Here is an 18,598-nt window from a genome sequence, read left to right on the forward strand (position 1 = left end):
CCGAGTTTCCAGTCAGTAAGACATGAGAGATAAAAGTAGTAATTTCTAAAGAAGCACGTCGTAATTCTCCTCATAATCATTCCCCTTCCCTCTCTGGATATAAAAGGATGGTCTGCCTGCTAGGAGTTTTTAAAGAGCCAGATTTATAACCATCATCAACTACAGTTAATGATTTCATTTGCTGATTACCGCACAATAGCCTAAATCAGGAAGACATATTTTTTAGAATATTCTGCCTACGACATGTTGTAAATTACATTTATTTCTATTTTGAATAACAGATCATTTTTTGATTATGTCTCAGAATCACTTGGACTAATTTGCATGCAAGCAGACAGCAAAAATAGCTGCAGAAGTGTCTACAGGCTTAACACCCACTTAGGTAAACAGTAAGTTTAATCACAGAACAGATAGACATGTTTCAGTGCCTGAGGAATTAATTAGCTGTTCATTTATTGACTTATTTATTTATTTATTTATTTATTTTATAGCTTGCTGCCATATTTCTCTATGAGGAGGTGATGTGGAACATTAGTGCTTTCTCATAGTTCCTTTCGACACAGATAATTATGATGTGTGATGGCAATGATGAGGTTGATAATGATCGCTGTGTATTCAGGACTGATTACCTATTGTGCTGAAATGCAACTTTGAATACACTGATGGGAAGAAAACTAAACTTACCCCGCAACAGTTTTCTTGAATAATAAAACAGGTGTCAATATTCAAAATTAGGTCACATCACACGGTTCAAGGTGCTGTCAGTACTAGTTCAGATAGACATGCAGTCCACCTTTCTCAACACTAGAGGGCCACATCAGCTCACGCTACACCCAAGCAAGACACCAGGCAATCTAGGGCAGGTAATCTGAAAATGGCCCTGCAAATTGATGGTTTATATAACAATCAATGCATTTAGCACCGAAGAGGGTGGGCTATAAATACAATTTGATTGGACACAATGGCTGAAATTTCATTTCAGGCAGTAATGAAGGAGCTGCCATAAGCACTTTGATGACAACTGAACAGGATACGACAGTTTCTTGAATGCTTGAGACTCTAAGGGGCGCCAGATGTCTAAAGCTATATTCCAAACTTCCTGGGCATCCAAAATGCTGGCTGGTCTAAGTATAGGCTACACCCGTGTGGTCCCAACTTTATAAGAGGAAGTAGGGAGGGCAATGTTGGACAAACTATATGAAAATAATAACAAAAAAAAGATGAAAGATGACAGTAACGATAGACTATGACCACCGAAGAAACAAGACCGATTTCTGGTCTTACATTTTAATTTCAGCTCACTGTAGCAATATTTTTCTCACAGATTACCTACCCAAATACCTGATGCACTGTCACTTCTGATTTGTGTTTTTATGGAGGATAAAAACACATTACTGTATTTTATATATAGTTTATTGGTCATTTGTACCACTTGCAAGGGGGTTTATCCTGGCAAAATGATCCTGCCGAAATGTAAAAGACTGTAGTGAGAGAAGGCGGCGGTAGAAAGGCTGAGATAGATAGACTGAGATAGATAAATATAAAAATAACAAGCCAGACTGTCAAAAAGTCAGACTGACCCAGAGGGACAACTTTTCAGAAATTCAGCAAGTCAAGTAGAAACAGACAGACACAAACAGAGACAGAGAGTAAACCCTTAATGGAGACCATCTGTATCCTATAGACATATGCCAAATGAGATCAATGGTGAGCTTGAACAGAGCCTGATCATGGCCACGTTGGTCATCATATCTGATCATCTGCAGAGGTCACTATACACACACTTCCTGTTTTAAATCAATCCAAGTGTGGCTGGGCCAGCTCTGACTTTGTGTGGAGAGACATACACATATTATTACGTTACATTCTGCAGCCGCAGCACAAGAGGCGCAGGGATGGGATGCTGCCCTCACTCTGCCAGAAAGCCGCGGTCTCGTCAACCATCTTGGTTTTCCAAAAATACGGGTTGCCAGGGAGATGCAGAGCCGCAGGCAGAGCAGGGAGGGCTGAATGACACAGTTGTTTTCCAGTTCTGTGAGCTGATTACTGCTGGCTTTTTCCAACTGCCTGCCTACTCTTACAGTAGAATCTATTTCATTGATCCTTGAAAACTTTTCTTTCATGACTGACGAGAATCAGCTTTGAAAGCAAACACATTCTGAAGCTAGATTCAAAGTAAATACAGGTGCAACTAAGTAAATGTCTTTCTATTTACAACAAAATGTAGGCCAATAATTTGGTGACACAGTCTTAAGAAAAAATACAGGTGGGGTTTATCCAGAATGTAAGAAATGTAACAGCACACTATAAACTACACACTAAAAAGTTATTAGAATTAGGTGAAAAAAGCAAATCTAAACTTTCAGCATAACTACGGATCATTCTGCTACAGCTTGCTTGTAAATCAATGGCAACTTACCTTTCATTAGTATGATAGCACAAAATCCAAACACGTAATGTGAAGACTCAATAGCTTAAGAGTTTCAAGTCATACATTGCATGCATGTATGTTCTAGTGCACACTGAGTGCTTAAACTACACACAGATACCTTATGTTTTACTTGACATTTAAGGGAGTACATAAAGGAGTATTGTTTTGGGACTTACATGATTCACTTTCCACATTTTGGAACAGTCAAGCTGAGAATATGTTAATTCACCTCTTTTTATGGCTTTTATAAAAACAAATATGCTGTGGAGGCCACTGCAGCACTGCTGCAGCATGCGTCATTGTCTGAGGTCAGTATTCTTCAGTGTCTGAGTAAAGATTGTCTACATTTTGTGTGCTTCCTGCATGATTAAATTAGATGTTTAGTTCCTACAGGATTCATAACATTGGCCTATAACACCTGATGAAACTATCCAATGCATATGTGAGAGAACAGCAATGACTGCATAGTTCATTCATTCTTAAAACTTTATATCAACTAAAATTTGTATCATTATGGTACATTTTTACCCATAAACATCTAATATAAGATAGCATCAAATGTGTGTTTACACCTCATGGGACCTCCTAGTCATCAGATTCACACTATTATATTGATGCACTGTTTTGTCAGAAAATCAAACAAAATCAAAATTAAAGACTGCAGCACAAGGAGGTATTTTTTTTATGAATTGACTTCCTTTCAACATGTCACAATCTCTATTAAAGAGTAATTTATCTGCCTTGCTTTTATTATTTGTGGGAGTTCACGCAATCACGCAAACTCTGGTGCTTGTGGGAGAGCGTACAGCCTGTCAATCACACATGCACAAAATGGACTAGTTCTCAGTTCCTGAATATTGCGAGAGATAAAGCAAATGCCCACAAAAAATATCATGAAATAAGCTGAACACTGGAACAGACATTTCTCCACAGTTTCATCTTTTCTGTATTAAATTATCATGTTTTGAGATAAAATGTTTGTGTCTTCCTCCTTTACATAGAATGGTGGCTGTGGTCAGCTTTAATTCTCATCAGCTGAAATATACTGTAGGAAATAAGTATCCAACAAACTGAAAGTTTGCATTTTATAGGCTTAAAAGATTTTCCTACACTGCATTTCCAACCCATTTATCATTGAATATGTTGGAGAAAAGCAAGTAACAGCAAATGTAATTCAAAAGAGCAAAACATTACCTCCAGTCCTGTGTTACGTGTCAGTTTTGGCGGCTCATCGTTGACTGGTATGACAGTCACTGAGATGGTGACAGGGAGGCTCCGGCGCTCAATCTCATAAATCGAGGCAGAGAGTGTAAAACTGTCCTCTGTGCTCTCTGTGCTGTCATGCATGTAGTAGATCAGTCCAAGTTTCATCTGGAGAAGACAAAAAAGGATCCAGTTGTCACTCAATTTTGAATCAGACCTGACTGGTAGGAAACATGATAAAATAGGGGGAGGCTGAGTAAGCATAAAGGATGGAATGAAATTTTACAGTGACTGTGTCTCTTTGCACATCAATATTCAAATAACTATCTGCTTTTGAGAAACCATGTTATCAGTTTTAGTTATCAGATCCTGGTTAACCTAGAGAAACTTGGTGACGTAAGTCCTACATAGTTTCTTCTCCTGCAAGCCTTCAAAAGCTTAAAGGGGACCTATATGCTTATTTCCAGCTCTATATTTTTAGTTTTGGACCCTGAGTAACTTTTTATGATTAATGTTTAAAAATATTCATTATTTATCTTATACAGACCCTTTGTGTGACCCCTCAATTCAACCTCTGTCTCAGGCGGTCTTAGCTCCTGTCTCTTTAAGGCCCACCTCTCTATTCTGATTGGCCAGCTGTCAGGAAGCCTGTAAAGTTACCGCTGATACAAATGTACTCATTACTTACTGCTTCAAAGCTTTTAAATGACTAAATAATGGAAGACTTTTATTGTGATGGATTTTTACATGAAATTTAAATGTGTTCCTCATCGAATTAGCAGAGCTTTGTGAGTGGCACTAAAAATGGTCAAAACAACAACATATGGACATATTTGTGGCTCTTTGTGTAGCAGATTGGTTAGAAATAATGCAGGCAGGAATAGTACAAACAGAGACAGCCACAGTGATGATGATGTTTGATGAAGAGCTGCAGACCACCTTCAATGGATAAACAACAGATTTTACTTTCCCCTGCTGTGTAATTGAAAAAACATTTACAGTATGCTAGATTGACTCGAAAAAAAATTCCAAAAGTGTATGTGTATCCATATGAAGCCATACGAAATCTGTCATGAGCTGATGTCAGGTCAGGCTTAATGTAGAAAAAATGCTGGATCAAAGCAGCCTGAAGCCAGCGCCTTTTGCTGACAGAGATTACTTCTACATGTTTGCCTCATTATTTTGACAATTCGGCACTGTAGCATTAAATATATACGACTGAAAATAATAAAAAGCATACTAATTCCCCTTTAATTTCTGTATGATTCAAATATTATGGTGTGCAGTACAATTTTTTTTAAACATTTGTCCTCTATGGCTCTGGAGGAGCTTTGTCAAGTCTGAGAAAAGCACCCCAGCTATGGATTGGAGATGACAGATTTGTAACAGAAAGTGTGTTACAAATTGGAGTTTAAAAGATGCGGGTGATTACCAGGTTGCATTAACGGAGATGTAGGATCCACTCTCTTTGAAGCTTGACTCCCCATCGGGGACTAAATGTTATGAACATGGACATTACCAGTTTCAAACTGATAGAAAAGCATGCATAAATATTTATTTCAGAATAACAGTTACCATGCAGCCCTGTTTCCTGGAATCTGTGTTCAAATACAACTAAATTACAGCAGTAAAAATGATTTGAAATGTGTCAGTGGCTGAATTATATTTTTCTCAACATAATGAGAAAATGTTAATTCATGTACTTGGGAAGTTGTAAAAATGATGATACTGAACATATGTGTGAACTCCATCCATCCTCTTCACCGCTTATCCTCTAGAGACTCGCGTTAGAGCTGGAGACAATCTCAGCTGACATTCGGCAAGAGGCGGGGGGTATACCCTGGATAGGTCGCCAGTCAATAACAGGGCTGACTTATAATATAGAGACAGACAATCATTCACATTCACACCTACGGACAATTTAGAGTCACTAATTAACATGCATGTTTGTTTTTTTTTTGGTATGTGGGATTACCTACAGAGAACAGACATGGGGAGAACATGCAAACTCCATACAGAAGAGCCTGAGCCAGCTGGTGGGTTCAAACACAGAACCCTCTTGCTGTGAAGTGACAGTGCTAACCACTGCAACACCATATGAGTGAAATGTCCAGTGAGATGTATATATATATATTCTTTAAATAAGACATATCATGGTTATGTTACAGCACTTGGTTAAGGTTAAGGAAAGATGGTTTTAGTTTAATACAGAAAAAGTCTGCAATGACTTGGAGCACAACATGTTTATTACCATTCTGGTGAAACCATCAGTCACCCTCCCAGGCACACAAGTGTGATATATCAATCTAGTGCTTAATTCTTTTGAAAAAAACAGTTACTGTGAGCATAATCCAGGCAGTAATTACATTGGCCAACACAATGTGAATATTAATATTCACATTGAATATTAATATAATTTATAGTAGACAGAGTTGCACAATATTACCCGATATGCAGAAAGCGTGCATGTTTCAGTAAATGTAGACTATAATCTGTCTCACTTTGTAACTTTAGTTTTGAAGAATGGTCTGTAAATGAGACTTATTGTCTCTATGTTTTTAGAAGAAGAAACTATAAACTATACAGTATCTTTGCATCGTACACACTGTATCTTTTGTTGTTCTAAGCAAATCATATATCTTGTCAAAGTTTTGAGACAAAGGCTATAATCAGATCTTAAAGTCTGGCAGCAGCAGGGACAAGGAGTATCTCCCCGGTGGGAGAAAACCTTGAGGGAAACCAGATGCACAAAGGAATCAGTCATCCAGTGTCAAGTGAGCTAGATGGAAAACAGCACCTGTGGCTATAGACCAAGCCAACACTGGTGAAGTTCTGCATACAGAACAGGAATCTCAGTACTCAGAATCTTTTGTTCTTGTTTCTAAGTCTTGTAGTCCTACCCGTATCAAACAATCTGCCTACCTATTCTTTTCCTCTAACACTTTTTGTCACATTAACAGACATTTGAAGTCCAAGAACAACAAAAGCCGGTAAGCTGCTGTGATGAGAGGACCTGCTTCAGAGAGCAGGAAGTGCCAAATGGAACCCATATGACTGGCATCTTTCTGGAAAAACAAACCCAATCATTACTGATCAGGGAGAATTTGCGAGACAATCAGCCTGCTCGCTGTGACAATAAACAATGGGTGGTTATTGGACATGTGGCCATCAGATTTGCTCAGAGAAAGTATGATCTGTGTGTCAGTATTTGATACTAACTGCATAATTTAGTTTACCTTGTTACTGTAATTGATGTATAATCTCAGCCTCAGTGTTACTGTCTGTATTTAGAAAACATTGTAGTATAAACTGCTCTGAAATGAAAAATAAAGATGCCTGTTTGGACTTTAAGAGGTTTCCACAGATGGAAGATCTAATGGAGACCTTATGGAGAGCTGAATCAGATTATAGTAAAAGTGTACCGGAACAAAGTGTTTCAGATTTCCTATATATCCTCAAGTTGGATCCTACTGAGCATAGCAAATGTTGCTGAATGTATACATGACTTTATTGTTTAGAGAGAGAGAAATTCAAAGTCAGCTCTGTGGTTAGCAAAATGTCATACATTGTCTGACACAGATTCTATACATATGTGACACATCTGGGCCACATAGCACACAGAGTTACTCTACATTCCTGTGGTTGGTGTACATGTAGATCCCCACATGAATCACTCTCAGTTTTTCTCACCCCCCCCCCCCCCCCCCCCTGTTACTGTATGCTTACATGACCTGAGTGAACTGCCCGAAGTAATGGCTTTATTGCTAAATTACTACATACGCTAGTAAATCTAGTGTCCATTCCCAGGGACAGTAGGGCCCAGTAGAGCTTGAAACAGCATTGATCTTAAAGAAAAAAAAACAAAAAACACTGCAATACTGAGAAGTACACGCACATCCGACTTTAATTTCGGAACAATTATGGTGCGGTTTAAATGCTGTGCCGACTCAGGCTTGGACATTATTCTTCAATGTGGTACTCATTTGGGAGAACTGACTGTGTTTCATTCTGTGAGTATAATAGTGAAAGAAAACAGAAAAAGTACACATAGTGTACATATAAAAAGTCTCCAAGAAGAAGTATAAAGAAGTCAAAGCATTGTCTTTTTCTTTGTGACATTTCCATAGTGGCAGAAGATGATATCTATGTTCATTTTTGCCTCCCTACCATGAATGCAATCGCTACTGTGCACTAGACCCATTCAAGTCGCACACTGGGATCTTTAAGAGACAGTATGAGTGAGTCTGGCAGTAGCAAAGCGCGGGAGGTTTGTGTGCACTCACACATTATTATAGGAATATACCGGGCCAGTTTATTTTGGCTTCAGGCGGTCCAAAGGCATCGTCAGTTTTTCCACAATGGTTCAGCAAAGAGAGAGTAGAGGCAGACCAGGGATATATGTAGGAGCTATAAGAAATGTATCTAACTAGCTCAAGCTAAACTATGTGGTCCATTCAGAATGCATGAGGTTTTTCCACCGGTAACTACTCATGCATTTTTAATATTTTCCTAAAGCTGGGGCCTCTGAGCCGCATGGAGAGAGACCAGATAAGTGTGCAGCAGTGCCCAGATTCTCCCTCTCTCTCTATCTGGTACAACACAACAAATCCAAAACAGCACTGAATGGTAACTGGGGAAAGTTCCATAGTGACGCCTTGCTGTGGTAATCCTCTTGAATAACCACCATGCTCTAGTTTGGATGAGGGAGATGTTACTCCCTGGAGTTATTAAGATGGGATACAAAATGGATAATTTGTTTTTTGGGCGTCTTCTGGCAATGTTTTTAGTCCCAGAATGACAATATATGAATCTTTGTCCAGATCAAATTCAGGTGCTGGGTATGGACAAACACATGTGGTACACACGTGGTAACCATTTGGTGAAAACAACTATTGGGTAAATAAAAGTCTCAAGTTTAATTTTACAAGGTGTGTCTTTGCCAATAAGCAGGGCCAAAAATAAACATCAGAACTCAGAGTGAGAGTTTGAAAGCAGTAAGGGAAACCAAAAAGGAAACAATGATTTAAGATGCTCATATTTCAGGAACTTCTCTATATACTAGTTTCAGACAATGCTGGTAGGTCAGATGATCCTGGCAAATATACTGTAACACATTTAGTGGAAGCAGAGGAACTGGCAAATGCATACACTGGAATTCATGCATATCAAAATAATGAATATACAGGAGTAGAGCTGGTTCATTAGCCACTGGGAAATCAGCCAATAAACTTGCTTATTATTGCCAGCGGCTAATTAGACAATGGCACACAGTAGCATTGCATAGTACCATATTTTTGAGCAATAAAAGTTAACTTGACTGTTGATTGAAAAGTCTTCAAGAGTCATTTAAGGGGATTATAAAAAATAATTTAAACCTATCGTGGTGTAATAGTGAAAAAAGGCTGTATTAGTTAAATGATAAAGCAGGGAGATAATGTTGTTCAGAGTCTTTGATGAAATTTGGTTTGGAATATGTAAGTATTAGTCGAATGTATGCATGTCTTCCAACTTGGCATTACTGTACATACCTCTTCCCACGTAAAGTAAGTCACGTCGTCTCCATCAAGGTAACGGATGTCCCCGTGCTGTGGCGGCTCTTCTACAAGAAAGTCAATGTTTGCTGAACTGTAGAAGGGATGTGAGATGTTGACAATCTCTGTATTAATTGCCCTGCTGAGGCCTTCCTTCACAGTAAAGTTGGAGGTCTGGATGGGGATGATCCGGGGAACAATGTTCACATCAATTTGCAGGTCCTCTACTGTGGTAAAACCATTACTGACATCCACTGTGAAGGCATCATTGCCCTGTAAGAAATAGATGTTCAAATGAATTATCGGTGTACTAAAAATAAACCTTAGAGGCTGAGATTTTCTTTTGTCTGATTTTACTCAGAGTGTGAATATGAAAGGGAATAAGCTGCCACATTTGATTTATTGGTAATACACCAGAATAAATTAAATGACAGCAAACCTGGATGGATGCAGACACATAGAGAATGCGCCCCTGATCGATGTCCTCCTGAGTAAAGGAGTGAATGTAGTCGAGGACAGGGGAGGCCGTGCTGTCTGAGCTGTTCGTCAGCTTAACCACATGACCAAGACGAGGGGGCTCTTTAACGGTGAAAACCATTTCAGTCGGCAGAATATCAGCCTGCTCCACCTAAAAGGTAAAATGTTACAGGCACAAGTATTGTTACTTTGGTATTCAACATTTCTATATATCCTAACTTTTTTGTCTGATCTTCTTTGTAAAACGTACAAAAAAGTATAGAGTTGGCCTGACAAGAGCGCTGTTCACAGTGCCAAAAATTCTGAATATGTTTTGTGACAATATTTGGACTTGTTAACTATACCTCAAAATGCCAGCATGCAGCTTAAACTGAGTGAACTTTGAAATATGGTGTAGATTAGAGGGCTAATCTACACCATATTATAGGTCTGTTTCAGGGGAGGTTCAGTGAATGGAAGTGAAAAATTGTATATTACTTATTACATTAGTTATCAAAAGGAGATCACATAGAATAGCCTAAATATATGGGATTTGGTTAGAGAGATACATAGTTTCAGGGATTTGTAACAAATAAAGGCCTGCAGACAGACCATTTTTATGTATTTGGTGTAGTCTGAATTATGTCAAACAGCAACATGAGGCTATCTTGGCTCAATACTTGAATTTCTGTGGGATCAAATAACATGAGGCATCCAGGAATTAAGGGGGGCTTTTTCCAAGCTTTGTCTGAGGGGTGGCCCACGATCTCAGACTTTGAAAACCCTGATGCACGCTTAAAGTTATTGTCCCACTGTGCAATACAGAATGGAAATTGAGGAACTATTCACAGCTGACAGAAATAGAAGAAAGTTGTGCAACTGCCCCAGCAACAGTTCACATAACAAATCAAATAAACTAATAAAACTCCGGAAATCCCTTTAAAACAGTTTTCATTTGACATTAGCAATGGTATTTTCAGTTAGATTGACATCTGGAGTTGGGTGCTTTTTAAAAATCATTTCCTGTTAGTACAAGGACTGTACAGTAAATCCATGTGAGCACTCTACATAATATCTTGTATACTAATTACCAAAAAGATGCACTGTCAACTGCTTCATACAGGTACTAGCATGGTGTATAGTAAAAAATTGGGACATGGTCAGAAGAAGTTTAAAAAAGCCAATGTGATATTTGGCACCCTTTAAAGCTTACAGATTTACACACAAGCAGATTTATGGTCATCCTGCTTCGAGAAGTTTTAATCAGCTCTCTCATGCCTGAAGCCTTGAAGTGTTTAGCAGTCATGCTTGCATTTGACAGTATTTCATAACATCATACTACTTTCTATTCATAGTAGGATACACATTGGAAAAGCTCCCAGAAGCCAAGTCAATATTTTACCTCTTCTAAAGGCCATTCTGTCAAGGCTTTGTTCAATACATATTTCAGTAGGATGTGTACTGGGTGTCTGGGCTCAGTCCAGTCAATACCACAGATATAAAAAGTGTATTCCATTGTTAAGTTAAAGTTTAAACTAAATTATATTTTATCTTCATTAATGTTCTTCATTGTTCTAAAAGTCAAGATATATGTTTGGGGTATGTGTTAGGAATGGACCAACACTTTAAACCCCATTAATTGCTTTCAAGATGAAGTGAAGGGAGGCTCTTCTTATAAATTACAGTGGGCTTCAGGAAGCCCCTCAGGGGATACTTAGTGCTCTGTTTTCCACACTTAATAGACTGTAATTTAGTACATAAACTAGATTAAAAGCAGCAACTGTACAGCCATATTTAGCCCTGCTTTCATGTGGTTACAATGCAGATTAAAGACAGGGTTACAAAACATGGAAGTATGCTTGAATGAGTCATGTGAAAGAGCTGTCCACAAAGAGAACAAACAAACAAACAAACAAACCGACTTGAAAAACACAAAGATAATGGCACATAAGTGCTTCCAAAGTGTATACATATTAAATTCTGTCTTGTTGAATGAAAACAAATAGTGCTGCATGGATTAAATGTCAGCAAAGCAAATTAGTTTAAACTGATTTGTTAACTGTAGTGCTAGATCTCACCATACTGTAATTACAGAGTCAGTAAACATACCTTGAGATGGTCCTGGTTGATTATGGTGTGTTCCCCCTCATAGGAAATGATGACCTCATTGGTTAACACCTCAGGCTCAGAGAGGTAACCTTGCTTGAATATTTTAATCCTGAATGTGCCCTCCTCAGAATGTCCTCTGGCTTGGACTGTGAAGCTGAAGGAGTCCTTGGATCTCAGACTCTCATAATTATGCTCATATGACACAACACCTTTTTTCAGGTCCTCCTGGGTAAAAGCTGAAGCCTCAATTCCACTCACAATAATCCTGCCATCACTAGGAGGCGATGTAACCTGAAACTTGATTTCACTGTCATCTCTAATGTCCATGTTGGAGTCAGCACTCAGCAGAGTGGTGTTAAGGGTCTTGGTGCCTCCATGGTCAATGACAATGATTGTGTTGTTCACTACTCGCAGGTAGGGCTCACTTGCTTGAATCTGAAGTAGTGCAGTGGTCTTGTGGAAGCCATCTGACACCTGTAGAGGGAAGCGTTCCCGGTCTGCTCCATGGTGAATGAAGAGGATGTTCTTATCTCGCAGGTCGGCTTGTGTGAAACGGAAAAGAGACTGTGAGGGATTTGATGTTGAGACAATATTGCCTGAGAGGATTCCTTCACGAGCATAGACGATCTGGGAATCATTGAAACCTGAGTCATCATCCTTGAATTGGATAACATCAGTTGTTATCAGACGCTGACCATGGCGGACCACGTTGAAGACTTTATCCACAACCCGCATTGGAGCGTGCTCATTCTTGGATTGGATAGATATTCTGAAAACACCACTTGCTATTTCCTGAAAGTTTTTCCTGGCTGAGAAATGGAACTCATCATTGCTTGTCTTGGAGCCATCATGCTTGTAAATAAGCCTGCCAAGCAGAATGTCTTCATTGCTAAATATTCTAATTGCACCCTCAAATCGAGGCTGCCCAGGTGGGGAGTCCCTTATGAGTCGCCCATTCTTTGGCACTTCTGTGATCTCGTACATAAAATCTGTATCTGAGTTTGGTGACTGTAACCAAAGATAGTTTTTGTCCACAGTTTGCTCACCACCCTGCAAGACAATGAGCCTCTCATTGGTCAAAACGGGAGCATCTGAATTGGCGAGGATGTTAATTGGGTAGGTGTACAGGGGCGAGTAGTGATCCTCAGAAAAAACTCTGAACTGGAACTGGTCTATACTATCCACAGCTCTCTGCACCCGAACCCTGTAGCTAATAGAACTTTCCAAAATATCTTTCTGGGTGAAGATGTCACCCTCACCCAACTCTTTGTCTATTAGCAGGAGACTACCCAGTGTTGGAGGCTTGATGAGGATGAATTTTACAGATTGTGGATCTGTGTTTTCTCCTTTTACTTCAGCTTGAAGCTCGGTATGTCTGATTGTTATCTCTTCACCAGCCTGCATCTCCAGTGGAACCATGACAGAAATTTTCACAGGAGATGGGATGATCTTGATCAAAAAAGTATTGTTTCTAAGGGCGAACTGCCCCAGGTAGACGTCAAACTGAATTCGCTCAACCACAATATCTTCCTGGTCACTTGAGTCTGTGCTGAAGTATCTGAGGCGGTTTTGATCCAGATCGGATTGATGGAATGTTGTAACCTGCTTGTACATGCCATCACTTGTCATAATCTGCAGTTCTCCATACATCAGTGGTTGTGTGATGTTAAACATAATATCTCCGTTACGAGGATGAGCGAGGATAGCCAAATTTAGAATACTAATGGAATCATTGCTGCCTTGAGACAAGATAAGGCCAGTGTTGGTAACAATTGTCATATGTGGCTGTGTCACAGAGAACTTAAAAGTAGTGGAGTGGCTTACTGATTGTCCATCAGATACTTTTAAGGTAATTGCAGTAGCACTACCTCCTCTGTGTACAAAATAGATATTTCCTTCTTTCAGCTCCCTGCAAGTGAACTCTGTGATGCTTCGACCTGGCTGCTGACCGTTTTCTAAGTAACCAACTTCCATGGAAGGCTCTGATGTTAGACTTACCACTAAGTCATCACAGCGGGTGTCAGAATCCATGATTTTGATGAGGCTGGGGCTCAAACGAGTTCTGCCGTTTTCTGTTATGGTAATTTCTCCTCCACCAAGTTTTGGTATATCATTGACAGCAATTATTTCAACAGGTAGGACATAATCGCGAGGAGTTTTTAGACATTCTGGAAGGTATTCGTTATTGTAAGCAGCCACCTCTAGCTGGATTTGATCGTCATGCCTTTCATTTCCATCATGCATATACTTGATTTTCTTATTGATGACATCGAGCAGAGTAAACTTTTGTGTGCGTTTTGTGTTGACGTTCATGTCAACCAGGCCATACCAGGGATCACTCTTGAGAGTAAAGATTATCTGAGACTGACGCATTCCTGCAGCACTGAGGTCAAATGTAGGCATCAGGTTTTTAATATCAAGAAAATCTTCCCCGCCTTCAGGCACAAGCAATGGGGTAACATCGAGAAGTTTTGTTACATTCTTGAATACCTCTGGCAGGTCGTCTGATGGGTAGCAATGCTGCTCTTCGAAGTCCATATCAACATATCGGATGCGAACAGGTGGAGAAGTTGTAGTTGCTTCTGAGTCGTAATAAGTTGAGTAGTCGTAGTCCTCCCCTTCACATTTAACATGGACATCTTTGGTCACCAAAGCATCCTGCAGGCTTCTATCCTTCTGATTTACTTTGATTTCCCCCAAGCACCCAATGAAGGATTCAGCAGTCATTACTTCCTCAACACGATTTAAGGACCCACTCTCACGAAAGACATCTTTCATTTTTTCTTGGATACCTCCTAAATACAGATTTCCAACCAAGTCCAATGAATGTGTTGGAGGGTCAAGAGGGACGGAAGCAGACTGGCTATCTACATTAATTTCAAACAAGTCCTGACTGACTTGGACCTTAACTCTATGCCACTGATCATCATCCAGCTGCACCTGGGCATTGTCTAGCACCTTTATGCCAGTGCCGCAGTCCAGCACACCTTTGAGATAGCCTTTCATAATACCAACCGCAACGAAATCGGACTCTCGGCCAGGGTGAAAAATAAGTAGCGCATCCTCAATGGTGGTTTTCATTAGGAATTCTAAGACCCTTGGTGCACCACTAGCCCCGCTCCAGGTAGGGAAGGATACAAAGGAATCAGGAGTGCTGAAACTAGTTGCCTCCCCATCGCCAGCCTCGAACTCACTGCTGCAGGATTCCTTTGTGTCATGGCATTGTTTAAACACTGTGCTTAGAATATCAAAATTATGGGACTCAAATTTGACCTCAGTCATGCAGCCACGGAAAGGGGTAATGGCATTGCTGAGGTAGGGAGCTTCTAGGTTTGCTGTTCCTCCCAGCCAAATGCCCAAATCAATGTTGAGCTGCTCCCCTTCATAATCCACAGGGACATATGTGGAGAAGAGCTCATCAATTGTCATGGTGAGTTTGCCGTCTTGCAGTGTGAGAGAGACTTTGTGGTCCAGAAGGTTGTTCAGCTGCACTCCTTGAGTTGAGGACAGTGTCACCTCGCCAGCTCCGAAATTTATCCGTGCCTAAGGGAAAACAAGAACATTTTATTTAATTCTAATCTCAAATAAATAAATGTCTATTGTGGTATATTAGGTATAATTTGTTATGTATATGATTAAAATTATCTGTGTTTGGGTAGCACATGGATTGGATCCAGGGCAAATGTTTGAAGAGATTACCTTTCCCAAAATGAGGTGAATTCTGTAGTGATGCAAATCTAGATGAGAACTTAACCCAACCCAAATATTTATCACCATGTCTGCATCTTCTCACTTACCATATAATATTAAAATATTTACATTTAGGATCTAGGCAGTGTAGCCAAAATCTGGAAAATTACCCCAGATATGGTCAGATTATTGACCAAGATATATTTCAAAAGGAAGTCTTTCAAATAAGTTTCACTGATAACATCAATGATCCAAGTTTTGCTTAAATCAAATTTAACAACATTATTCTTACACATGCATGGAAGATTGGGCGATTTCATTTTTGTAAAGCCTTGAGTATATTTGTTCAGTGCTTTTAATATCACATATGCACTGAAACACTAAGTTATCTGGACATTACCTGGAGGAGCTGAATGTGAGAATGCAAATGTCAGAATCAGTTGGATTGGACATTAAATTGACTTTACCCTGCCAGCTCCTTAGCACAAGTAGAACGTAATCATATATACGATGTATTTGACTTCCAGTAGTCAACTCCCTTCCCATCCACAGCCACTTTTATACATGTGACTGGCGCTGGATGAACGCAGCAGGCCACCACAGCTGCACTGTGTTGACTGAGCCTGTACGCTCTGCTGTGAAGCTAAGGCTAATGGGAAAGAGGGCTTTGTGGGATTTCTTGTGAAATAAAAGCAATTTTATTTCAGATGAAAAGCTTAAAAACACTGAATCACAACTGCAGTGTACTTTTTGCATCATGTCCTGTCTTCTGCCCCTCTCGCCTAAACCAAACAGTATTCCCAGCAGGTGAGAATGTGTCTGACATGGACAATGGCCTGCTGTGTGCTACATGTGTGAAAGGCAACTTCGGAAAATGTCTGGACCTAATTCTCTGATCATTGTCTGGAGTTCACATGTGAAAATGCCTTAGGAAGAAAACAGTGAAAGATAGTATTTCCTTTGATTACACGTATCCTGAGATTTTACCTCTTTAGGATATTGTTCTTTCTGGAGGAAAATCTATATGAATCTCTGTGATGGCACACCTGGCACTAATTCTGCTGGTTTTCGGAGATGTCAAGCAATTATTATTGATGTAAAACGTTATGGTTTTCATTCCAGTGAGACACTTAGAGAAGACAGCAGCAAAAATCGAATCAATGTAGGTTGCTTTTGCAGTGACGTTAAATAAAATGTGTCATACACACGTCTGGAAGTTGAATGACTCTACATTTAAGGTCACACTCTTCCAAAAACATTACATTTCTGTAATGCATACATAATTTTATGGGATATTTTACAGCTAAGATCCCCAAAATCTCTCTTAATAGAACTCATTTCATATGTGATGTCTTTGAGATTATAGCAGAAAATAAATCAATAGGTTATTATCCAGCTGAAAAAATAACAGTGGTGTCTTTTGTATGTACAAAGCATTTTCAGGGCTTTCAGTTAAACTCCAGCAAAACAATGCAGAACAAGATGCTATACATCTATTGCATTTATAAGTGAGTACAAACAAAGGAGACAGCTTGTTCTGACATTTAATTTACATACTGTACATATTTAGAACTGCAGTTAAAGATGTAATGTGTGAATAGCTACATCTGCATGTATACTAACGCTATATGTGCTAATTATGCCAATTTTGTGTTTATCCTCATACTTCTCCGTGGTGAAAACTTTAGGAGAGGCATTTCTAGAACTTTACTTTAACTCTTACTTAGTTGCAACTAATATGTTTGAGGTTTTCAAGTTTTGGTTTTGGAGGGAGTTGTTTTAAAACAGGCTCCACAAGCAAATGAGCAAATTTAGTTATATATATTATATATATATTAGTTTTTTTTAAATTCTGGGGGCTTATCAACCTACCAATTGAGTGACCTATCTACACTATTTTACAGGCTCTAAAAATATTTAATTCCACTTTCACCTCCTCTGCACTTTAACTGCACACCTGTATTTTCCCGTTTTGGAGCTCAAGGAACAGGTAGTCCTCCATTCCTGCAGCCAGGAGCAGCAGCCCACTTCTCCGACTCGTCTTGATTTGTAGTGACAAGTGGAAGGTGGAGACATCTTGGATGGCTTGTAAACTGCAGAAGCTGTCCCCAAAGTAGGATTCTGTGAAGAGTGAAAAGAGGTTAGCGCATCAAGAAAAGAAAAATGCATCCTTTTAGCTGAGAAGGGAGAAGAACAATCAGTGATTTTCCCTGTGTATCAACCCACACCCACACACACCACGCACACATTTAATCGGCTGCACCTTTGAAATACTGAATACAGACAAAATGCCACCACCTTCTTTTTTAGACAGAAAAAGCACCAAAATTGCACTAACTAAAAGTAAAATAGTCCGATTTGACAATTTGCATTCCCTACACTACTATGTTGAGATAACACAAAAGGACATCTGCATATGATACTATAATCTCATCCTACAACTGCTGACTGGCAATTTGGTGAATTCTTATGTGGAGGTTGGGAGAAACCAATTAGATGTGCATTTTACATAGTCTTATGTTACAGTGCAACTTGTTTGGGACTGATTTCTATATTATCAGGTGTCCTCCAGCTGCTCCTGGCTGAAGAGGAGATCCTCTCGCCTCAAAGGGATTTTCTCACTGAGACATCAGTCATTACCCCTGCGGAGGTTTTCCGGGCATATAGAGTCTTGGGGTGCAGGATTTCCCAGGCTTGAGCTGTCTCGTATCCAATGATATGCAAATTCAGCCACCTGCCTTGGACTGTGCTCTCCAGGGCCCTTGAGAAAATGTAAACCATGGAGGAAGTCAATTATTTCTCAGTGCACATGCTCTGAAATTGAACTGGACCACCTCCAAGACCCTGCTTCCTTAGCATGGGTTTTCCATGGCCTTAGCCAAGAGATATAGAAAGGGGGCTTTCCATTAGCTACTCACTCATCCTCGTAAGGGCAGTTCAAGACACAGAAACTCACTGGAACACAGTGAAGAAGGCAGTGCTGAAGAAAATGCTAATGCTCTAAAATATTTGGACTAGTGAAAAGAGGCATTGCTGTGTCAAAGTTAGAACATTCCTACGAGATCATGAGGGCCAAAATATTCCCTCAGAAATCAACAGCAGCACCCAGTAGCCTAGCAGGGTGGTGGGCTTGAAGCCACTGTGCAATACCTCCAAATCATCTCTTAGACTGAGTCAG

The 18,598-nt window shown here is 39.7% G+C and overlaps 1 protein-coding gene across 1 annotated transcript in view; it reads right to left on the reverse strand.

The window, feature by feature from the left end:
* cspg4 (chondroitin sulfate proteoglycan 4) overlaps positions 1 to 18,342 on the reverse strand; it is a 30,972-nt gene extending 12,630 nt beyond the window's left edge. Inside the window, exons 1-6 of the mRNA XM_053319510.1 lie at positions 18,339 to 18,342; positions 17,378 to 17,541; positions 11,731 to 15,273; positions 9,605 to 9,793; positions 9,163 to 9,438; positions 3,626 to 3,802 (exon numbers count right to left, since the gene is read on the reverse strand). Coding sequence (XP_053175485.1) covers positions 3,626 to 3,802; positions 9,163 to 9,438; positions 9,605 to 9,793; positions 11,731 to 15,273; positions 17,378 to 17,541; positions 18,339 to 18,342 — 4,353 coding nt within the window. The remainder of the gene's footprint in view (positions 1 to 3,625; positions 3,803 to 9,162; positions 9,439 to 9,604; positions 9,794 to 11,730; positions 15,274 to 17,377; positions 17,542 to 18,338) is intronic.
* Between the last annotated feature and the right edge of the window lie 256 nt (positions 18,343 to 18,598).

Source organism: Scomber japonicus, chromosome 5 (genome assembly GCF_027409825.1).
Source record: "Scomber japonicus isolate fScoJap1 chromosome 5, fScoJap1.pri, whole genome shotgun sequence".
Lineage (NCBI taxonomy): Eukaryota > Metazoa > Chordata > Actinopteri > Scombriformes > Scombridae > Scomber > Scomber japonicus.